The 23,347-nt window shown below is 40.6% G+C and overlaps 2 protein-coding genes across 2 annotated transcripts; both read left to right on the forward strand.

The window, feature by feature from the left end:
- The first annotated feature begins 485 nt into the window (after positions 1-485).
- Positions 486-4,483, forward strand: emc4 (ER membrane protein complex subunit 4). The gene is made up of 6 exons (XM_069672429.1): positions 486-606; positions 1,419-1,560; positions 1,735-1,846; positions 1,974-2,127; positions 2,221-2,381; positions 3,861-4,483. Exons 2-6 carry the CDS (start codon positions 1,460-1,462, stop codon positions 3,894-3,896), a joined length of 564 nt encoding a protein of 187 aa, XP_069528530.1. The 5' UTR covers positions 486-606; positions 1,419-1,459; the 3' UTR covers positions 3,897-4,483.
- A 2,068-nt stretch (positions 4,484-6,551) lies between these two features.
- Positions 6,552-16,128, forward strand: lpcat4 (lysophosphatidylcholine acyltransferase 4). The gene is made up of 13 exons (XM_069672372.1): positions 6,552-6,932; positions 8,112-8,475; positions 9,953-10,065; positions 10,152-10,212; positions 10,371-10,429; positions 11,725-11,759; positions 12,908-12,962; positions 13,261-13,343; positions 14,311-14,436; positions 14,526-14,682; positions 14,882-14,974; positions 15,094-15,229; positions 15,553-16,128. Exons 1-13 carry the CDS (start codon positions 6,843-6,845, stop codon positions 15,720-15,722), a joined length of 1,542 nt encoding a protein of 513 aa, XP_069528473.1. The 5' UTR covers positions 6,552-6,842; the 3' UTR covers positions 15,723-16,128.
- Positions 16,129-23,347: the final 7,219 nt, after the last annotated feature.

Genomic DNA, 23,347 nt, shown 5'->3' on the forward strand with positions numbered 1-23,347 from the left:
TGCACACAATGTGGACACCTGTCTGTGTTAATAAATGCTGAAAAATTCCTATTTTGTTTATATTTGTGTTTTTGCTGTATCTATCATTCAGCAGGTAGAAACAAGATACATAACTTAGCATCCAAACATCACTACAATGTATGTTAATATGTCTTAAAACCTGAATTTATAAAATATATATTGCATTCAACAATTAACAGTAAAAAGTCAAGTTTGAGTTTCAAGAACAGTTACTATGTATAATGTTTTCAAACATGATAAATATACAGTGTATATATATATATACGGTATATTTATCATGTTAGAAATACATAATGACTTTTTTACATTCAATAGCAAAGCTATTTTGACATTTACACAACATATATTATTCACTTGGGTCCACAATGTAGTATTGATTGCAAATGTCGCACTAAGAGCTTGACGCAACGTGACGTAACATCCGCACCGGCAGCGTAACTACGTCATCATTACGGGCCGCGGAACCAGAGCGACGGCAACGGAGGGTCGATTTGTCTCTCGTTACAGCGAGCTCATTTTTGGTCTTTTCATCCAAAAAGAACGATAGAAGAAATCGGATAGCAGTCTTTTTGATGTGCCTTTAAGGTAAGAGCAATTTTTATTACCGGTTTATGTTGATTTATCTAGATATAACGTTATGTCGAAGCTGCTTAAAAACACCGACGTCAATTGGCAACATCCTGCTTTTCATCGTGTTTTATTTTTCAGCTTCTGTGTTTGAATTGTTCGGTCCATGTCTTCAAACGTTAAGAATAAACCGTTCAATGTTGCAAGTTAAAGCGACTTTTTTCTAGTAAACAATTATCTTTGTTTACAACAGCCCCCCTCTGGATTTGTAGTCGATTAACATAAACCGTTAAGCTTGTAATGTTAAATATGCCTTTAGACCGTGTTACTACGTTAACTACTTAACTGCATTTTTAATTAAATCCTGAATGCAGGTGCAAGACAACTGAAGCATTTTCAAAATATTTGTCCAAAACATAAACACATAAACATAAAGACGACGACTTTATTTGTCATTTAAATAATAAAAAATGCCACTTAATCGTTGTTTTTCTCGGGACCAGTTTACAAAAACGGACTTAATATTATATAATTCCTTAAATAATAAGATAAAACATTAATTCTTCCTAAGTCTGTGTCTAATAGTTTAATAAGAGATGGGTTTTCTCAAATAAAGTGTAATAATCAATATAATACTGGTCATATCTGCTAAGAAATCTGTGCCTGATACGGTTTTAAAGCACGTATTGTCGTGATGCAAGTCTATAACTCTGCAGATGATTGCTGATCTTAGATTTTGTATTGTTTTTCCTGACATGTTTACATTTAGTTTAGGACAAGAAATCCCAAAGACAGCTCATCTTATTTCTCTCTGTGTTTTTTTCCTGTAGCTCCTTTCAATCTCTGAGGTGCAGCAGTACATCCGGTTGTAATGGCGTCTCCGGGGGGACAAGGAGGAGCTCTGTCTACGAGAGGAGGCAGCGGGGCCCGGAGGATGAAGTGGGCTCTGGAGCTGAGCCTGGGGAACACCAGGTAAACGGAAAAATCAAAACATTTAGTTTTACAACCGCATACAGTCAGTGTGTCAACCTGGAAATATAAGAAACCTCTCGAAGCCGAACTAAGAGGTAAAAATAGCACTATGCAGCTCTTCTCCGTGTTTTAACAGGACAACGGGTTTGATATAGTGTGTGTTATGTGCTGCAGGAGTCGGGACCGTCAGGGCGGTCAGGGAGACGTCGTTTATCCCATCGGATACTCCGAGAAACCCGTCCCCGACACCAGCATCCAGGAGACGGACAAGAACCTGGTGGAAAAGGTGAGCAGGGAGGAGGAGCTTTCCTTTCTCTCTTCAGATTTTCTTCTTTTGGATTTGCGGCGCCAATAAGGGTTGTAGTTATCCAGCTTCTAAGGGTTTCTTGAACGACTCTCTCTCTGTGTTACAGCGGTGTTGGGACGTGGCTCTCGGGCCCCTGAAGCAGATCCCCATGAACCTGTTCATCATGTACATGTCGGGAAACACCATCTCCATCTTCCCCATCATGATGGTCTGCATGATGGCCTGGAGGCCCATTCAGGCGCTCATGTCCATGTCAGCCAGTGAGTATCCACCAGTCACAGTTTTCCTCCTCGCCTGGTTTCAAACTGTTGTTTCGGTGTCTGTGTTAAAGTCTAAGTTCTCTTGTGTCTCAGCCTTCAAGCTGTTGGAGAGCTCCAGTCAGCAGTGGCTTCAGGGCCTCGTCTACCTGGTCGGGAACCTGCTGGGCTCGGCGTTGGCCATCTACAAGTGTCAGTCGATGGGACTGCTCCCGACGCACTCGTCTGATTGGCTGGCTTTCATAGACCCGCCTCAGGTGAGAGTCTTAGGCAGAGCTTCATCTTTTATGGTTCATGTTGACAGCTTCTTTAGTTCCCACTCATCATTAAATCACAAAACAACAATAACAACAGTGAAGCCACCAACTCAAATACACTTCAGATTTAGTGTTTTTTAAAGCTGCATTAAAATATCCTTTGTTGTCTTCTTTGCAAGTAGTCTGTACAGAGTGATAGAGTGTTGCAGACACTGTATTTAATTATACTCTGTTGGTTCTTTAGCTTTGATCCAGTTCTTCTAAAACAATACAGCGAATACAAATGTTTTACATTTTGACTAACCTCTGGTCTGTGGGCCTCTGAAATTCCGGCTGCTGTTCATGTTTAAGCCAGTAGAGGGCAGAACACGGCCAGTTTGTCAGAACATTTGCTGTCTTATTTGAACAGTCTCAGATGTAAAGAAACGCTATCATGAGAATTTTTATATAGTTACAATTCGTAAAGTATAGAACAAATTTTTTTTTTGTTTGTTTAAATAAACTTATATATTGTCAATGAGCTGAAATAATCTGATACATGCTGATTTGGCCCTAAAACATTTTTTCTTTGTAAAATTGCAACTATTGCGAACAACAACTAACTGTGCGGACACACTGAACGCAGACTCGCATGGCGGAAAGGTTGCCCACATTCATTGTGTATTGCAAGCGCCCGATTCGCTGCTCAAAGCATGCTGGGATACCTAGCGATGCACACCAGGCAAGCGGTGCCACTGCTTAACACCTTTTTTCCCCTTCTTATGTCATAACTATTCATTTTAAGAAAACAGTGTTTTACTATTCAGCAAGTTAACCTCGTGAGGTGTCTGATTGAAAAGACTCCTCAATTCACCCCAACAGGTGACCAGCGAGGCTGGGCCAACGCAAGTGTAGGCGAATTGGTAGCGTGCAGGAGAGCTGAATAAAATATCTAATTGCGATTATTTTCACTTCAGGGAATGATAATGTTTACATCATTATTCTCATTTTCATTGAAAAACATGTTAAAATGATGATGCTGTTTTTTTTGCGGGGATCTGAACCAAAGAAAGATATTTGATACTCACGTCTGTGTAGAATGTGTAGGCCAGAACATCTCTGCAGCACAATATTTAAATGAAAATGTTTTTTTCCAACACATTTAACCTTTGAATAATATTGCGCCTCCTGCGATTTGAAAATGACAGTGGGCCATATTGCGATTTCGATTAAATTTCCATTAATTGTTCAGCCCTAGCGTGCAGTGTGTCCGCACCGCACCGTAAGACTTTGTTTTAAATAAAATGTGAATCTAAGTCGAACTACAAATAATGTCGTCTTGCTAATACAGTGGAAAACACTTTCATTTGCAACATGGTTACAATTAATTAACAACAAAAAAGCCAATAAAGAAATGAAGTAATAAAACACAAGTATTGAATAATGAAACATCTAAATGTCCATTTCATGTGATTTTCTTTCTTTGTCTCTCCCCTACAGAGGATGGAGATCATGGGTGGAGGGATGGTGCTGTGAAGAGGACATGAACAGAATCAGATATTTACAGAGTTTATACTGTACAGCCCGGCTCCCTGGTAAAGCTCTTTATCTCTTGCCCTAAACAGGTTCATTCTTTACAGCGGCAGAAACATCACGCAGGATGTTCTGACTCCTGCTTTATGTCTTTCCTTCGACCTCTGTTGTCCCCATTTCTCTTATTTTATTCTGTTACTAAAAGTTTAAAAGCCAGCAGATCATCACCTACTGTATTTTCCTCTAACACTATTATTTAAGAGGTTACTTTACAGTATATAGAGTTATACACATTTTTGGGAGGTTAAACATCATCAGATCTGAACTTTGTCTTAAAAATGGAGCTAACAAATGGTATAATAATGTCATGAAAGGTGTCTTATTAGCTTGTATTCCAGTCGAGTAATAAATGTTTTCTTACTTTCCTTCATTTTGATTCTCAGTTTGTAGTGACACACTTCATTTTGTCGACTTGATTACAGCCTTCTAGCCTGCAACATTTAACTAACCTGTTTAATTTATAGGCCTGTTTAATTTATACTGATTTGCTCTTTGAAAGTGTTCTATAAAATAAAACCGTAATGGCTGAATTGACATGGTTTTGACTGTTGAATGTGAATTGTGTTTAAGCTTAAGAAATGGCCTTCGAATAATGACACGCTTTAAATCACATTTTTCGTTTAAATTGCCCCAAAACTGGAAAAAAAAGTGGTGAAAACCGACCATGTCATGTTTGTGTTTTACTGGCAAAGTTGAAAGAAAAAAACTCTCCCTCAGAGGTAAGTTGTTATCTGTTGATTTAAAGATGTAGATCCCCTAAAAGATTAGCAATAATCAGGCTGAGCAGTGTTTTAAATTGACTTGCTCAACACGCCGCGACCACAAGAAAATCAGGTTTGTTATCACAGGATAACGTATGAGCATGTCAAGCACAGCTGTGCAATATGACCATATTGACACTGACACATGGTCATTATTTTATACTGTTAATAGTAATATCTCCTATAATGTTACATTAAATGAGGTAAGCCACTTTATGGAAATATTTAATTTACACGATTTTTCTTTTTTACAATGTATGGAAGTAGCTTGATGTCTTTTGAATTTGACCATATTATTTATCCATGTTATGTCCTTTAGGTTAATAAGATAAAAAGGCAAGAACATGACCTGGATAAAGAAGAAAGGCAGAGATATAAAATGAAAGCCCCTCAACTTGGCATTCAATGAGAAGCGCATTTAAGCTTTGTTATACAAATTATGTCCACTTAAACAATAAAACACCCTCTTAACCCAACCCTCCCTTCCCCTTTCTCTTCCCTCAGCTGTATAATGTTCTTCTTCATGGGTGTGTGTTGGTATCAGCAGCACCACCCTGGACGGAGAACAAAAGCAGTGAGGCAGGGCAGAGAGAAACCAGAGAGGCGAGTAGCTGAAAGCTCATACAGCCTGTATTACAGTCATATATGAAAAAATGTGTTCAGTTTGATTGTCCAACACGAAGGGAAGAACATTCCAGAAATCTTCCTGTTGAAAGTGTTATGCCTTCTATGACTTAGTGAAGCATTTGAGCTGTTCTTAAAGAATATTTTCGGAGTGCAAGCAGGTCTTAACAAATATAAAAAGAAGAAGAACAAGGTATACCTTAAGAATCCCCGAGGGGAAATTCATTTTCACTCTGTTCGTTCAAACATGCTACATAAACATAGGCCCGAAATACACACATATGCACATACAGGACTCTTTGGACATGCACTAATGGAGAGATGTCAGAGTGAGGGGGCTGCACATGCACATGGATTGCACCCCGAGCAGTTGGGGATTCGGTGCCGTGCTCGAGGGCACCTTGAAAGTGCCCAGGAAGGGAACTGGCACCTCTCCAGCTACTAGCCCCGATTCCATACTTGGTCCGTACCAGAACCATCTACCATCTGGTTCCCAAGCCAAGTCCCTACAGACCGAGCTACTGTCTGAAAAAGCTGGACATTTTTAAAGTCTGGTGTTTATAAAAATTAGTCCCAAAATCAATATGCCAGAATGTCCAAAACCTCAATATCAACATAGAAAATGACCGGTAACACAAAAACAAACACACCAAAATATCAATAACCAAAAATTATCAATAAATCCAACGTCAACACAAAAAATAAAGATTAATATCCCCATTGTTGGCACACAAAATTATCAATTACACCAATCAACGCACCACAGTATCAAACACACAATACCAGCGTTTTCACTTGGTTGCCAAGTCTTTTGATGTTTAATGCCAAAACACAAGATAGGAAGGAGATAGAAGATTAAAAAAAGACTCTTTTGACCTAAATATCTTTAAAGTATCCTAAATACTTTTGAGATATCATTTTTTTGACTTAGCATTACACTTGTATCTCATATTTTGACCCACCCTGAGTATATTTATTTTTTAAATTTACATTCCAACCTAGTTTTTCTGGCACAAATTGGCTTCCTCACATATTTTGTGTAACCAAAAGAGTCTTGGGATAGTTTCAGGGACCGGTTTGACTTGCCTGACCCGCCCCTGAGTGACGGGGGGCCGGACTGTCAGACCGTGAAGGGGCGGGACAGGTGAGAGTACAAGAAAGAAAGAATGGTAGGATTAATTCAGTGTGTGTTTTGCCATGTGGAGGAGAGAAACCAGATATTTTTGTTTTTAACTCGTTTTCGTCCTCTGTTGTGTCGTGTCGGGACTCCTCAACCGTTGTTTTAGCTAACTTAACGTTCCATTTTTAGATCTGCGCGAGACGCTTACGGTTTTCAAAAGAGTGGGCAACTGTCAACACACAGGAACAACTTATTTTGCCCACATTTTTTACTCCGCCATTTGCTTTAACAGATAAGGGGGAAAGAACATTATATTCTGTTTTTTTCCATTTAAAAAAAATATATATTTTAGTTAAACTTGACTGGCAGGTTTGCCCCGTCGCCATGGAGAAGCACGACTGTCACTCAGCAACGCAGGAGTATCCACATCCCTTCTTTCACGAGGTGAAGATGACCGGCGCGCAGAAGATAAGGGTAATCTTGTATTTTACGTCGCCATATTTAATGCACAATTGCTGAAATGAAGCAGAGGCAAACGCATTTTAACATATAGTCACTGTAGTTTTAAATTAATTGCGAAATAATTAAAACAAGCTGTGTTTCAGATTGCTTTTAACTCCTGTATGGCTCCTTTCAGCCCCCCAAATGTGCCACCTGAAACTAATCAGGCAGTAATTTGACTGGCAAGAAAAACACTCCGCTCATAATGCATTTTACTTCAATGCTAGGAAAAACAGTCTATCTGTCTTAGCTCAAAAGTTCACTTATTATATCTTTTTTTTTTTTTTAAGTATGTTGACTAACTTTTACCCTTCTTTTGTCCATATTTTTTATAGATAGATAGATCGATAGATAGATACTTCATTGATCCCGAGGGAAATTTATTCGCTAAGGACCTCCGGAAAGAGAACAAAGAGTCTTTCACAGTCCTCTTTCTGACTAGTGCCTAACCAAAACAGACCTGTCATAAAATGTGTCAGGCATAGGCAGGCATGACACATCATAACAACATACCACAGAGTTGCATAACTCCATGAAAGCCACTTAAGTAGGGCAGGGCATCATGGCTGAAAATAGTGTCATGATGATACAGATATTTTCCCCCCACCTTGATAGATAGCGAAATATGTCAAATTGAATTCATGTACACCAATTAAAATTGAATCACCTTTGTACACGCTGTTTCAGGAACATGTGTAATCAAGATATATTTATAGATACAGGGCTTATTTTTGTCGCCCCCATAGGTACTTAAGTTTCCCCTCCGCGCAACATGTAGTACACATAAATTTTAACACTGAAAACAAGACCTAAATGATAAAAATATATAAACTATTTTAAAAACTAATAGAAAATAAGTGGGAAAAAAACACCCTAAATCAAAACAAGACATTTGAGACAACATTTTAAACTTTTATAAACACTAATGGACATTGTTTTACAATTTTCTGACAACCTAATACACTACTACACTTACTACACATATACTAATACACTTTATTTTTTCTAATTATTTTTTTTCCTAATAAACCTTCCTGTTGCTTATACTGAAAAACCACTCTGTAATCCTTCTGGTGTTCTTCGTGTGTGTAATAACTCACCTGTTAAAAGATCTGATTTCTTTTAATCTGTTTTTTTATGTAATTGGTTTAGGGCATCATCCTGGGCAGCATCCTCTTCCCTCTCCGCCTCACCCTGGCGTCTATCTTCTTCCTCCTCATGTGGCCTCTAGCCCGCCTCCGGTTGGCCGGCCTGTCCAAGGAGGAGCGCTCTGTCCCTGTGGAGGGCTGGCGCCGCTGGTTCTTTCACAGCATTGTCTTGTATCTGAGCCGAGCCGTCTTCTTCACCTTGGGCTTCCCCTGGGTGAAGGTCAAAGGTCGCAGGGCGGACCTGAAGGAGGCGCCGGTGCTGGTGGTGGCGCCTCACAGCACCTACCTGGACATGCTGGTTCTGTGTCCGACCCAGCTGGCAACGGTGGTGTCGCGGTCGGAGAACACCAGCCTGCCGGTGATAGGAGGTGAGGGGCTGTGGTTGGTTAGATACAAGCACAGAGGTGGATTACTCCAACATGAGCTGACATCATTACAATCTATGATGGATCACTTATTGACAGATGATTGTTTATTTAATTAAGCAAGTAGAAATGTTTGTGTCGGTTGGACAAAACACGCAATTTGATTATTTAAAAGTGATATTATTAAATTATTTTTGATGAATTAAGAGTGTTCAACCAATTAAAGGTTGAACCAAAAGGCGCTGAAAATAGTAAAGTAGTTGATAAGGCGATTGAAAGGAAAATGTATTGGCTTTTATTTTGAAAATCAATGTATTCCTGCAGATATTAGCTGTGTGCCAATCCAGGGCCTGCATCCTTCAAAGGACATATTTTAAGGCTGATTGCGTCACAGCGGCGCGTCGAGGGCTCTCCCGATTCAAAGGCTCCTTCAGATGCGGCCGACAATTGCGTCCTCAGTTTCCCTGGAGGACTGCACTCCATGGGTCCTTCACGGCCTGAGATGCTTCGCGCCCCAATTCAAACAAGATGGCGGACTCTTACGCGGCTAAAAGAATAAAACGCTAAATGTTAAAGTTTTCAGTTTCAGCTCAGTCGAATAGCTAGCGTTACACATGTTTACAAAAGCAAAAGGGCCCCTGAAACAAATTATTTTCCAACAGGTTAAGCTACGTGACGTTAGTTATGCTAGCTAATTTGCCTGCTAGCTACATGTTGCGAGGCAACAGGAGTGGTGTTTGGTGACGCAAGGGTAAGGGCTGGTGACAGGAAAACAGGAAATGCGCCGTAGACCAGACCGTCTCATTTCAGTTCTGCTTTTGCAGACCGCCCCTGATTTGGGACATTGCTATTGTGTGTCCTAAGTCTTTTAATATTTGTTTAGTGTTCAAAGAAATCAAGTTTTATCATCTCAAATTTTAAGTGTCCCTACTCTTATTTTGGTGGTCTTTCTCCCAATGTTAATGTCAACTTGAAAGCATCAGAACCGTGTCTGAGTTTCATCTTTGCCCTTTTCTTTCTCTTGTTTTGTTTGTGCACAACTTCCTGGAAGACATGATAGACATCGGGCTGAAGGAAGTGTGAAAGTTTTATTTTGGCGAGTGAGGAAAAGGAGGACATATTTAACCTGCCAGGAACGTAGCTTTTCCAGCTCCAGTCAGACAGGATTTCATCATCTAGTCTTGTTTGGTACTTTCAGGGATGACATAAGGATTCACCAAATTTTCCTTTAATCTCAGCTTTAGTAGTTTCAGTAGAGAGTTACGCCCCACGTTTCCCCGTCTGCTGTATAAGGCAAACAAGCAGGAGTAATGTTTGGAATAGAGGGGTCGAGGAAAACGGAAGTATGCAAGGAAGTCCAAAGATAAACAAGTGACTCATTCTCTGCCTGATTTAGCACTTCCTGTCCTGCTTTCGTGGCTCTTTTGTTCTGGACTCTGGGTTCTGGTTTCGACCGTTCTATTTCTTGTGTTTGTTTCAGCTCTGTTGGAGTTTAACCAGTCGGTGATTGTGAGCAGGAATGACCCCGAGTCGAGGAAAAGGGCGGTCACAGAGCTCACAGAGAGGCTGACCTCGGGCGGCTACTGGCCTCAGGTGAGATGCGTTACAAATGGTCACTTAAGACTTTGTCTTTAACAGCTCCTGTAAGGCATAATTAATATTTCTCGGTTCTTGACTAGATGCTGATGTTCCCTGAAGGAACCACGACTAATGGCACCGCCCTCATCAGATTCAAACCCGGTGAGGACAGACGGGTCACCCTGTCTGGTTTTTCCTGAAATACACTTTGTCACTGTCTGTACGAATGATGTGAGAGGAAAAAGGTGTAGCAGCTGATTGTTTTTCTTCTCCTCTTCAGCGTAACTGTAACTCATTTTTCCCTTCTCGCTGCTTTGCAGGTGCCTTCCTCGTCGGAGTCCCGGTCCAACCTGTTCTGTTGCGTTACCCCAACAAGCTGGTGAGTAAAGCGTGGTTGAACTGCTAGTTAGTAAAAATGACAAATGTGACTCTTTGAGCTGCTGTTTTTTCCTGTTAAAGGGTAAAACTGTGTCACTTCACTTTAGGTGATTTCATTCATAATGATCTCAGTGTTAAAAGTCACTTCATTAAATACAATTTAGAGTTGATTTTCAGTCAATATTTTCTGGCAATTTTTTATTCTCTGATGTACAAGAGCAAATAAAACCCTCGCTCCCTTTATTTTATAATGTTGTCATAAGGTTTAAACACCTCCTTAAAGAGAAAAATGTTCCTTTTTTATGTGTAATGGAAACAATTTAGGACAAAAAATTGTTATATATATGAATTTAAATTTGTAAAACATGTAAATAGTCTGGTATTAAAGTCATCGCTCTTTGGTAAATTGCGTTAAAGGCCTGTCTCTATTGCCGGTTAGTCACACACATCTACCATTTGCATTTTCAGTTAGAAAACAAACCAAGATTTATAAAAGAAATGTTTGAAAACAGAATAATTTCTGTCAATGATTCTGTAAATGACAGAAGGAAGATGCCATAATGGTTATAAAAATGCTTGAGTTTTAAAGGAACAGAACAGTGGTGTGAAAATTGACAAACAAAATGCACAATAATGGGAAACTTTGCTTTTATTTTCAAGATACAAAACAATAAAAAAAAGCTACCAGAAGCCAACATTTGTCTAAAATGTTCTGTGCAGAATTTTAGCTACAATGTTTAACTCAAATTAACACAGGTTAAGAGACTGGATACTCCAAATAATGAAGAATAACTTTATTTAGTAATAATAAGTGGCCTCAGAAATCTTGAGAGACAAAAGGTACATACATTTAGTCTTTATTAAGAGGAAGTCTTTGTTACATTATTAAAAACAAGACTAGAAGTGAACTTCAAAAGGTCAAAAGGTTAGATGTAAAAACAAACCCACAGACGGAACAGACACTAGAACAAAAGTCAACCTGTCCTTTCTGAAGTTGAGCAACCTGCATTGCTACCATTAGTAGCATTGCTGTGCACATGCAGCTTCAGCTTGTGTACAGTGTGAACACTGACCCGCACGTTATCAGGCTGTAGCTGTGTTTATGGACATGCTGTAATATTTGTCCAGGCCCCAGTCTGTTCACACACCGCTTCCTGTCGGGATGTGTAGCAGGGAAAGTGAGAGCAGAAACACACACGCTATAAAAAGCAAACACACAATCTGTTCCTCTGTTTTTTTTGTATACTGTGTTTTGTATACTGTTTGATTCCAGTGTGTTTATGACTCTTCTTTTAGGATACTGTTCGCTGGACACACAAAGGAACAAGCTGGTGAGTTCCTCCGTCCTCTCTGGCTGCTTAATATGAAACTGTTTGGTTACAAAGTAACAGCTCTGCATTTCTACACAGGAAGTGGAAAAAACCTGGGAAATTATTTCGTTTTTACTCTTTGAGAGAGAGATGGGGAAGAATTAAATGTAGTTGGACTCCAATGCCAGTATATACATGCACTAAACAATATAAGGGTTTATCCCCGGACTGCAAGGTGTAGCTAATAATAAAGTAGCTACTGAGTGTAGAGCAGCTGGGGGCTTTTTTGTCATTGTTTTCAATGAGAGGCTTTTTGCGCGCCGTTGCAGAGCGCCTCGCGTTTTTCCCCACTGAAATGGAAACGCTCCGAGCGCCTCGAGTTGGAAAAACTTCAACTCAAAGCAGAAAAGCACCCGACGTCATTGGCGTTTTTTCTGATTGTCCAATCGGTTGAAAGGAGAGGCGGGCCTTCTGTCAGCTTACAATATAACGGTTAGGTTAATGATCGCTAATGATTTGGTAGTTGCCTTAACAACAGTAGAAAAATGCAGGACTGCTTTGGGCCTGCGTCCACTAACAGCGTTTTTTACACTGGCAGCGCCCACGACCTCAATTTCAGAACGCTTCTCGCCGGTACTTCCTGTTGCTAGGTTACGAAGTTGTGTCGCGGTACTTCCGCTTCCCTCGGTAGTGATCGTTAAGTCTGTTTTTTAAATCGCTCTGTTTGCTTCATAATCGCTTTATAAACATAATAACACATAATAACAATGAAAGGAATCGCGTTCTACACCTGAAAAAAACAAAACGACGAGCGAGGCGGTGTTCCAAAAGTTGAGCCGAGAGCGCAGCGTCAAAAAACTGCACTGGTTTTGTTTAGAAAATAGGAGCTGCATGCAAATGAACGCTCCAGAACTCCTTTTACACTCTGTTGCAAAACTCTCGTCTCAAACGTCGCCCAAATCAAGTTGCTGTTCAACAAGTTTACACTAAACATTAATGGACATTATGTTTCGCAAGAGCCTGAGCTGCCTGCATTAACAGTTTTTTGAGGGTTGTTGTTCTAAAAATGGATTATTATTGAGGGAGCTTGTGATTCATGTCTTCTTCATGGGGAGCACATAAACAGTATTATTTTGTCTAAATGAGATGTAACCTTTGCTCCTCTGTAGGCTCGAGGCTCTGTGGCACACAACTTCTCAGTTCTACACCAACATGACTGTCGAGGTGAGTTTGCTCGATGATCCACCTCACAGATTAACTCGTAATATTTAAAGAGTAACAGAACACCTGCTGGAATGTTGGAAGGTTGAGGTTGTCCGCGTGCTTGTTGCTGGGTGTAATAAAAGGCACAAAGAAGCTGCATACTTGCTGGTGGGTGTGTCAGAGGTGGACCAAACAACTGCTTACAGCTCGGTGTTTACAGACTTTCTTTGTAATGTGTGATTATTGAAACCTGCCCCACCTCGTTACATTCTTCGACTGTAACATAAACTAAAGAACAAATGTGTTTATTGTGCTGCAGTTCCTTCCTGTTTACCACCCGTCCCAGGAGGAGAAGAATGACCCCAACCTCTACGCTGGCAACGTCCAGAAAGTCATGGCCAAGTAAGACGCAGTTGATTTATGACTAATTTATGTCACAATCAGTCATGTTTTATTGCCTGTTTGCACAAAGGGGCTGTAAATTATGCGTGCAAGTGCTGTTTGTCAGCAAGCTTTTATCAGCTAGGTCGAAGTCTGTTGGCATTTTATAAACTCTAATATTCTAATTGGTAATCTCCTAATCAGGAAGAAAAGAAACACGTGCAGCTCTATGAGGAGACCTTTCTTTAAAGCTGCTGAGAGGAACTTTCAGTTTGTGTTGACTTTGGCGCCCCCTGTGGACAAAGCCGTACCTCTTATCCCTTTGCTGATTTTGTCCTGTACATCCTGCTTTCTTTAACAGTCATATACATCACTCACTTTAAATGTTTGCCCTGTAAAATGTAAACAAAGGCAGCGTGCAGTTAATGGCTTCGTCTGACACCTTCTCCCCGCCAGCGGTTTCAGGCATTAAAAATAACTCTATAGAAATAATCAATCTTGTCGCTGATGGTCTGGTTTGCTTTTGTAGCTCATATGGAGTCATCAATTTAAATTCAGTCTGTTTCATAACCAGTGAAAGACTCCTCACAGGAGCAGGCGTAAGATTAGCAATCAACTCTGAGTTTCCTCACTTCAGAGTCTGTAAAATGTCTTTACTTTGCTTTGTTGTTATCTTCTGTTGATAGTTTAATGGGAGAAGTTGGAGAGTGGAGACGTGTGTTGCTTGGCAACAGTCACCGCTTTGCGAGTGTCCGCGTGGACGCGCATCGTAAGACCGGGCGCAGCTACGACCGGCGTCATTGAGGCTCGCTGCACTCGGTGTAAATTCAAATCAAGAAGTCGGTCATAGCTAAGCCGGACGTAAGAGAAAGGACCTATTTTTTGGTGCACTCCTGGCTCCTGGTGCTGTTTTGGTAATTATTCTGTACGTGCAGTTATGTTTCTACAATGTAATGTCTATTATTGTCCCCTCTCCTCCTGTGCTCAGGGCCCTGGGAATCCCATGTACAGATTACGTGTTGGAGGGCGGAGTTCCTGTCAGCAAACTGGGCGGCCTCTCTCTCCCTCTGGAGCCTGCTGCCCGGCACACTCTCTCACTGCTGCACAAACACGGGTACGACACCAACCAGTCCACCACCTTATTTCCTGTTTCTTTCCCACTCTCCTCTTTTTCTCACCGTCTTCATCCCTTTCTCTTTCAAGTCTGGGAGCGCAGGAAGTGGAAGCCGCGCTGGAGAGAATGATTGACAGGTGTCAGTCGGGAGCTCAGGGGTCAAAGGTCAGCGCAGAGGAGCTCGCCTCTATCCTCGGGCTGTCGCGGAGACGGACAGCTGTCGACATCTGTCGCCTCTACACCAAGGTAGGTTTATTTTCTTTATTTGCTCAGATGAACATTTTCACTGGTGTTTACATCTGTGTGTTTTCTATAATTAATATTGCATGTGTTGTATTTTAATGGGTTATAAAGCACTATTTTCAAAAGTTAAACGGACAAAAATAAAACTACAAAGTCAAACTGTGTCCAAAAACTGAGTATAACAGTACGTGTGTGTTTTCAGGATAAAGCCGTGGACCTCAGACGGATCTATCTGAGCGTTTCTGCTCTGTCTGGATTCATCAGCTTCAAGTCGCTGCTTCACACTGCTTTTACTGTAAGTCCCGTTAGTTCATTAAGAGCATTTATTTACTTAGTCAGACTTAAAGGTGGAGATAAAAACCCTTACAGTGAATATCTTCCAATGTGTGCTAAATATGTCGTCTTTGTTTGCAGCTGTTTGACAGAGAGGGCAGAGGCAGCCTGAGTGCAGAGGAGCTGTCAGACCTTATGGGGGCGCTGCTGGGTCTGCCTCAGAACAACACAGCTGAGTTTTACACTCAGGCCTCCAATCAAGGCGAACTTACTGAAGGTGAGGATCTCTGTGATAAAACTACCTTTTAATTCTAGCTAGATCAAAGGAGGATCCTTCATCAGCTTGATTTAAGGCAACTAAATGATAAGAATTGTCCGACATTTGGTGGTATTTTCTCACAAAATTGGAGATTTGAACGCGAACTTGCTTGTGCTTTTTGAAGATGTGGGGCTGTGAGCTCTCAGGGCCACCATACATCACTTTATGTCTACTAAAAAACACTGCATTACAGCCAATACAGTATGTATACAAAAGGTTTAACATACAGAGGAAGCGTTTAATGATGATAAACTGTCGTTACGTCTGCCTCTTTTCCACAGAGCATCTGCTGCGAGCTCTGACGACACACCCGACCTATCAGAGAGTAGCGAACGAGTTCTTTCAGCCCAAGGAGGAGGGGTCGCGGCTGGCCAATGGAAAGGCTGTTAACAACAACGGAAACATGCACAACAGCAACGGATCCGGCCACTACACCAAAAAGTTTGAATGAAGCTCTTTGATCTTTGGGAAGTTAACTAAACAGCAGATTCTTCTTTTTACACGTTCAGTCAGATTGTTGGTGGACTTTGCATTAACGGGATACGCTGAACCGGAATAACCGTCGACTGAGGATTGTATTTTTTAAGTGTTTGGATGTGTTCATATTGTAGGACTTCGTGTTCATGTTTACAAGTGTACGTTTTTTTAATCACCCTCTCAACATCTTATTCCAGATGCTGTTTAAGGACTTTATACCTTTTTATACCATTGAAGCCATGAAGTGTGTTATTTAAAGAATTGTCTGTTATGTATGTTGAATGTTTTTTAAACGGGACAACGGTCTGTGCAAAAAAGAAAGTAAACACTCTGTAAATCAAGAAGTTTATTTTATATTAATGACATTTTCTTACATTTTGTTAAGCCTTTTTTATATATATATAAATATAAATATATATATATATATATATATATATATATAATTAAACTGTGAATTATTTTAAGGAAATTTTGCTGTGTAGTTTTTTTCTCACTGTAACATTTGTAGATGTATCCACATTTCTGCTACTTGGATAGCTCCTGGCTAGTACTCACATAAATTACCATATCTTCTCCCACTTCATATTTTCAAAACTTTTTATTGTAATTTTCCAAAGTATATGGTGTCAAGACAACAAACCAAGCAACATAAGTACACATAAGACAAATACCTAAGTAAATGGAAAAAAAAAAAAAAAAAAGTACATTAAAAATAACAATAATACAATAAAATACAGACATCTACACCCATGTGGGTGAATGAGTCTGTGCGTGTGCGCGCAGGGTTGGGATGATGGTCAGGGAGACCTACTTCTGCATCTTCTGCCACTTCTAAGCAGTTTTCCTTTTCTTTCCTTTCTTTTGTTCTTATATAGTCGTTGTTTGTATCCCCTTACTTTGTACAAGGTAAAGTCTTTATACTTTGTTGGTAACTTAAGCCGTGCTGATCTCCCACAAGGGAAACACCGGATGCAGCTACCGTTACAGCTCGATCTGGTATTCATAGCACTGTGCTTTGTACCCTCGAAGATTTTCTTTCGAGGTAAACTCAGGGTGTTTTCATCCATCGCGTTTAAGTTACCTCTCATTGGGGATGGGCTTGGTTTAAGGCCAGATCTTCCTGCTTCCTCTTTATCTTCTAATCCCTCTTTGCCTCTCTCATTCACAGGCAATTCTTGCTCATTGTCTCCCTCAGAGTTTTCCTCAACTCTGTTCTTCCACCTTCCTTTTTTCATCGGACTTAATCTGATCATTCCTGTCTCGATCACCCTTGTCTCCCTCTTTTCGGAAGCTCCAAGTTCATTACGGCAGTTCTTGTTCTCTTGAATCCTTTTTGACACGTTTGGCGTACGAATTCCTGATCTCAAGTTGTAAAAGCTCAAAGTTTCGGTTCCTGTGACTTCTCCAACACGTATTGTGACTGTCTCAATCCCCCTTTTCTCCCTCTCTTCGGAAGCACCACGTTCGTGGCGGTATCTTTTCGATGGACTCAACAATGTAAGACTTTGGCATCCAACATCTCCTCCATTTGTTCCTTCGTCTCCACCTTTCACATTGGTCTTCTGGTCTTGACAATCCATCACCTCCCTGTTCTCTTGAATCCTTTTTGACACATTTGGTGTACGAATTCCTGATCTCAAGTTGTAAAAGCCCAAAGTTTCGGTTCCTGTGACTTCTCCGCCACTTGATGCAACCGTTTGGCTTGGTTGCCTGGTCTCCCTGGTCTTTGTCCCTAATCTTTTCAAAGAAGGTGACTCCTTTAGCTTGTTCATTGGCCCTTCATCTGGTGATTCCTCTCTACTTTGATCATGACTATTCAACGGATCTGTAGCACTTTGAAGAGAAGATTCTGGTTTTGAGACTGGACTGCAGTATCCAGAAATCTTGTCCTCATTGGTCTTGCATCCTGTTGAATAATCATCCTCTTCCATCTCTCTACTCCTCTCTTCATTTGTCCTGCTTTTGCTTCTTTTCATCGGACTTGAAACCAACAGAGACTTTGGTTTACTTTCATCTTCCCTCTTGCCGTGGTTCTTCATTTCTCTGGGTGAAGACTTAACCTCACTCTTTCTCATCTCTGACCGTTTGTCTCTTCTAACTCTCTCAGGAAGAGGACTTGACAGCAGTTCTTCCTCTGTCGTTGTGCTTCTAGTTCTTCTTACAAAACTTGTCTTTGGAGTCCCTTGCTCTTTTGCCCTCCCTTCGATTAACTCCTTCTCCTCTTGTGCCATTTCTGCCTCAGCTTCAGGGCTCACTTTGGGGTTATTGTCCTTACCCAGCCCCCCTCCTTCCACCTTGAGTTCCTGCATCTTTCCTGCGAGCTTTTGTTGTTCCATCTCAGCCATTTCTGGAAGTTTCTCAGCTGTTCTTGCAGTTTTTGTTGATCGGCTTTTCTCTTCAAAATCAGCCAACTCTTGTTCAGGTAATGGCCTTCCTCTTGAGGACTGTCTCTTCTGCTTTCCATCCTTGTCTGGGGTGAATTTCGCTGTCTTCTCAAAGCTCTTTACTCTTTGATTGCTCGGTCTTGCTTCCTCTTTTTCAATTCGACCGGACAGCCTCTGACTGCGTCTGGTTTTTGAATTTCCCTTGAGTTTGTCCTCTTTATTCTCCTCTGTCCCTTCAAACATCTCTTTAATCTGCCCTTCTCTTGCTTTCAAAGCTGTTTGCTTGTGTGTCACTGTTGTTCCCAAACCTTTGCCCAGATTTTCGTCACATTTTGTCTCCATTTCACTCGACTCTTCTGCTCTGAGTTCTAAGGAAAAGCCAGAGGACGCAAACTCTTGAGAAGCTTCCAGATCTTTTGGTGTCTCTATTGTCTGTATTTCAGGCACTGAGTTCGACACATTTGCATCAACTGGGGGATCACGAGACTCTTCACTGGAATTGGCAGTGAAAGACGAATTAGTTGGCACAGGAACTGGTTTGTCATCGAGACACAACAGGTTTGGGTTTATCTGTTTGGGGCTATATTGTTCCCCAGGTTCACTTATCTGCACTGGTGGTTGGTCAAGTGTTTTCTGAGCCAGGACACTCAAAGCTGGAGGGCTGGCTCTCTGTTGTGGGCTGACGGTTGACATATCAGCTCTAAAACTTGGCCCAAGATCCTTGACAACAATGGTATTAGGGTCCTCACTGGACTCTGAAGCACTGGAGGCTGAGCAAGACTCGGAAGGAGGAGCATCCCCTCGGAGAGGTCCTTCCTGAACATTTTGGGATGTCTGAGAGTGTGCAAGGTTTGAGCGGGAAGTTGAGGCTTCTTCTGACACATTCACTGCGTGAAAAATCATGGAAGCAGGTTTCTCTACCATTTCGTCAGCCTTTCTTTCTTCAAGTTCAGAAATAAGACTGGTGTCTGGGGAGTCTATAGGACGCATATCCAGATAAAAACTGAAACTCGCATCCATGAAAATGGACCCATCGTAACAATGGGAAACATTATGGTACTCTTCTGTGGCATCGTGGGGCAGTGGTTCTTCTTCGAGGAGTTTTTTTCCAGTGTGGTTTTGATTTGGGTCACACTGTGAGCCTAAAGGATTCAAAACAGGGGATTGACCTCTCTCGAGTAGTGCTTCCAACATTAAAGTTGCCTGAAATGTTTCTTCAGTATCAGAAGATGCGCTACTGGAGCTGCCAGACGCTGGATTTGTTAGCATCTCCAGTATCTCCTCCAAAGACTGAAAAATAAAAAGAAGACCATAAAAGGTTACCTAATTTCTTAGTGAGATTATTGACACTTTACATGTGCCCATTTCCTTTCCTGTGTGCCAGTGTATTGGATAAATCTAGCGAATTCTAATACAATAGCATTTGTAGCAGGGGTGTTGTGTTTGTCTGCATTAGTTTTCGTTGGTGCTAAGGGTGTCATAAGAATTTATATTGTCCTCAAAACAGGTCACAAAAAGTAGCTGCTGTTTTGGGATGTCAGGAAATGCACATGTAACCCAGTCAAAGTAATGTAACCATAACAAATAACAATACTCCATCATAACTGAACAAAGTACCACTACTACTATTATCTTTACCTCTTGCTGTACGTCCCTTAGTGGAAGAAAGTCAATGGGCTCAGGATCTGAAGAAGGGTAAGGATCCGAGGACTCTGTATTCATTGTCGAACCAACCTGAAAGGAAGGGAGGAAAAAGAGAAATGAGAGGGCCCCTTGAGCAATTAAGTGTTGTTATTCTGTAAATTTTGGAGACGTGTGGGGGAACTATATTTAATTTAAGAGGAAATAATCCCATTGATATACAAGATCTCTCAAGTGGTAGCATAAAAGGTTTCACATGAAGAACAAACAGATTAAAAACAGCCACATAAAAAGTTTTGCATGCAGAACAGACAACAGACTAAGATAAGCAGGAAGTTCATCTAACAATAGCTTAAGAGCATTCAGCAATGAAATTTAAAAAAAGAATCCTCAAAATTGCCAGGCCCCCGAAAAAAACGTGTATAATACATTTCCCATAATGCAACTTGACCACCTCTGATCGGAACACAGTCTTGTTGTTTAAAACTTTGAAGCCCATGCTGAGGTGCAGTAAAGATTTTTGTAACATAGTACATTTTCTAGGAGTTACCTTGATGGTTAAGGGAACATTATGAAAGCAGTGGTTGAATACTTAATGTTCTTTGGGATAGACCCTTCATAACGTGCACACAGTGGTTTAGAAATGTGGATGTTAGGGGTCAAATGGCAACTAACACAACATTTTCCAGCACTTTTTTTCTATAATTGTACCTCTTGCTCTTGTTTTTCTGGTGCAACCAGGTCAGTGGGCTCCGGTTCTGAAGAATGTAGGGCATTCAGGTGCTGCATATTCAGTGTCAGCTCAAACTGAAGAAAACAAAACAAAAGTTTCCAAAGTCACCATTTCATCAGCTCCAAAAAACAAGCCATAGTTACAGCTCTGTCAAGTTACACTTTCCAGCTAACGCTCCTCTTTTAAATGTCTCTTTGTTTACACATTTTATTAACGCCTTTTATTACTGACCTCCCTGATGAGCTCTTTATCTTGTTCATTCAGGAACTCCAGAATTGAATTGATTTCTCTCTCCGCTTTCTCTTCGTCACCTTCATTTCTGTTCTCTTTGGTCTCAACGCCATCTTGGACCTGAGAAAAGTCAAAAATGAGTCAAATATTTCCAAAATATATTTTTTTGCACATACAGAATATCTATCTACCTTGGCAGAGAGTGAGTCCATGATTGTCATGTAATCCTCAAAGGCAAGATCTGCCAATGTTTCTTCATCTAAAGTGGACGGAGATTCCCCCAAACCGTCAGACTCTGTTTCGTTGTCTTTGATGTTTGCTTGCAGTTCGTCGTTGTCCGGATTATTATTTTTCTGCTGAACTTCTGTAAGGAAAGACAATGAAAGAAGTTTTAAAAACGTAAAGAACAGGCACTTAATCTTCATTTTAACCATTTTAATTTCTTCTAATATAAAATGGAAACACTAGTAACATACAAGTACCTCACAATTTAAGTTCAATTTTCAATATCTGTAAGTCTTTTGCAGTGCAACTACTGCAGCAGTGATTTGAGCTAAATGCTAACATGAGTATGCTCACCAAGATAATGCCAACTTGCTTACCATTTGCAGCATCTTAGGTCTAATTAGCACTAAATAAAAATTGGGGAAGATCAGAATTTCTTTGGTTTCAGGTATTAAGTCATATACCAATGTGTTGAAAATGTGGTTGGCTTGGTGGCCAAGAGGTCCAATTAGAGATCAATAAAGTTATCAGGATTCATCCTGTGGGGACCGTGAAAGGTCGCACAAAGTTTCCTGATAATGCATCAAATAGTTGTTGAGATATTTCAATCTGATTAAAGTGGTTGACCAATGTTAGCATCCCTTGTTAGCATGTCTTTTTTTAATATCAACTCTCGACCTCTGACCTTCTGACTTGGCCAGCTCCTCTTTCTGCTCTTTCCACCCTGACGCTGCAATCTCTGGCGTTATGTTTAGCTGCTCGCTGACCTCCTGATCCGTTCTTCTCGAGACCCTGAAGTCAGAAACAAAATCAGAATCTAATTACGAAACCTTTAGTGCTTATAAATCTAAAGTTGTGTTATCTGCTGTGTGTCTCTTACAGGTTTGGAGCGCGGGGCAGACGAACGAACACCATGCGTGGACACAAGCAGTGGCTGGGATGAACCTGAGGCAGGACGAGCAGAGGAGCATGAGCCAAACACGGGCTGATAGGGACCACAGCACACGGGATAAACCCAAACCTGGGGTTTGGCGTAGAGGTGATGGGCCTCATATTCATGCAGCAGCAGTGTTGAGGAGGACAAGGGGTGAGTATGAGCTCTGGTGAGTCTATCTGGGGTGTGTTGGGTCCAGTAAGACCTGGCTGGTTTGAGTCCCCTTGTGTCATTAACCAGGTGTTCGGCTGTGGGATAGAATCCACCATCTTCTGGAGCATTTCTAAGGCAGTGGAAGTGCTCGCTGACGTGGATTCATCCATCGTAGGTTCTGACGGACTGAGCTGTTCAAGTCGGCTTGGGGACGATTCTGAAGTACTGTCGTCATTCTGGATGATCTCAGGCGGTTTAAAAAGCCACGGATCCATCTCTTTTCTTTGCTTGCAGCTGTCAGAAGAAATTGAGAATATAAAGGTGATCAGATGTCCAACAGGAAAAACACCTTCAAACTAATTTTGCAGTATTTCTGAGTATTTCATAATACTTTCTCTTCTTTCTAGTAAAAGGGTTTTCCCAGTATGCTCAGGGGCAGAAAAACAAAGGTTTAAACTGCCTAAGAGCCGACAGAAACATAACAATAATGCACATTTTTTAAAAGTTGTCGCTGCAAATATTCTTTCACATTATTTATACTTTATACTGTCAACATTTGTACTTTTTCAAACAGCGTGCAGCCCTTTTATTCAAGCTATTGTTTTTGCAATGAAAGAAACAAATAAAACACATGGTATAGGTTGATAAAATTGTTATCTTCAAGCCTACCTTTGTTGTGGTCCTCCAGTACAATCAGTGTGCATCTGATGGTCAGTCGTTTTATAAAATAAACTTGACTCAAGTTGATTTGATTTGAATGTTCTGTGTGTAAAAACATTCCAAAACTCATAAAGCATCATGAAATAAAGCTTACTACAGTATTGTATGTATATATTTTTATGTTCATTTTGCACAGCAGGCCTATAGCTACTTTATAGTAGAGTTTGTGCACATACTTAGATAGCTTATTTGCAGCTTCAAGCAAAACATTTAATTCACATCTCATCTTTTTATTTTGAAACTTTGTTTTACTTTAAAACCGTTGTGCTGTAAGATTTATGAAGAAGCACAAAATGCCCAGTTAGTTTAAATCATAACAGTTCCTGGAGAAGCCATGTAATACATTTTTAATTGATAAATATCTTACTGTTTCATATAAAAAAAGTGTAATAAAATTACAATTACATTTTAAGATCAAAATCATTACATTTTGGGATATTTTTACACACTGCCTAAACAGGTCTCTAGTTAGAGGACATGATACCAACTGACTGTCTCAAGGCAACCGGGCACAAAACATGTGTGAAAGATTTCTTAAAGAAAACTTTGGGTTACAAAATGATATTTTAAAGATCAAA

This window comes from Semicossyphus pulcher, unplaced genomic scaffold (assembly GCF_022749685.1).
Source record: "Semicossyphus pulcher isolate SPU_LCO1_2020_fin unplaced genomic scaffold, fSemPul1.0.p SCAF_21, whole genome shotgun sequence".
Classification (NCBI taxonomy): Eukaryota; Metazoa; Chordata; class Actinopteri; order Labriformes; family Labridae; genus Semicossyphus; species Semicossyphus pulcher.

What these genes read in the sequence shown, in the direction of transcription:
- emc4 (XM_069672429.1), top strand. Translation starts at nt 1,460, where the DNA reads ATGGCGTCTCCGGGGGGACAAGGAGGAGCTCTGTCTACGAGAGGAGGC. An exon ending in CTGAGCCTGGGGAACACCAG is followed by an intron (nt 1,561 to 1,734) that starts GTAAACGGAAAA and finishes TATGTGCTGCAG; the next exon opens with GAGTCGGGACCGTCAGGGCG. An exon ending in ACAAGAACCTGGTGGAAAAG is followed by an intron (nt 1,847 to 1,973) that starts GTGAGCAGGGAG and finishes TCTGTGTTACAG; the next exon opens with CGGTGTTGGGACGTGGCTCT.
- lpcat4 (XM_069672372.1), top strand. Translation starts at nt 6,843, where the DNA reads ATGGAGAAGCACGACTGTCACTCAGCAACGCAGGAGTATCCACATCCC. An exon ending in CCTCATCAGATTCAAACCCG is followed by an intron (nt 10,213 to 10,370) that starts GTGAGGACAGAC and finishes GCTGCTTTGCAG; the next exon opens with GTGCCTTCCTCGTCGGAGTC. An exon ending in TGCGTTACCCCAACAAGCTG is followed by an intron (nt 10,430 to 11,724) that starts GTGAGTAAAGCG and finishes CTCTTCTTTTAG; the next exon opens with GATACTGTTCGCTGGACACA.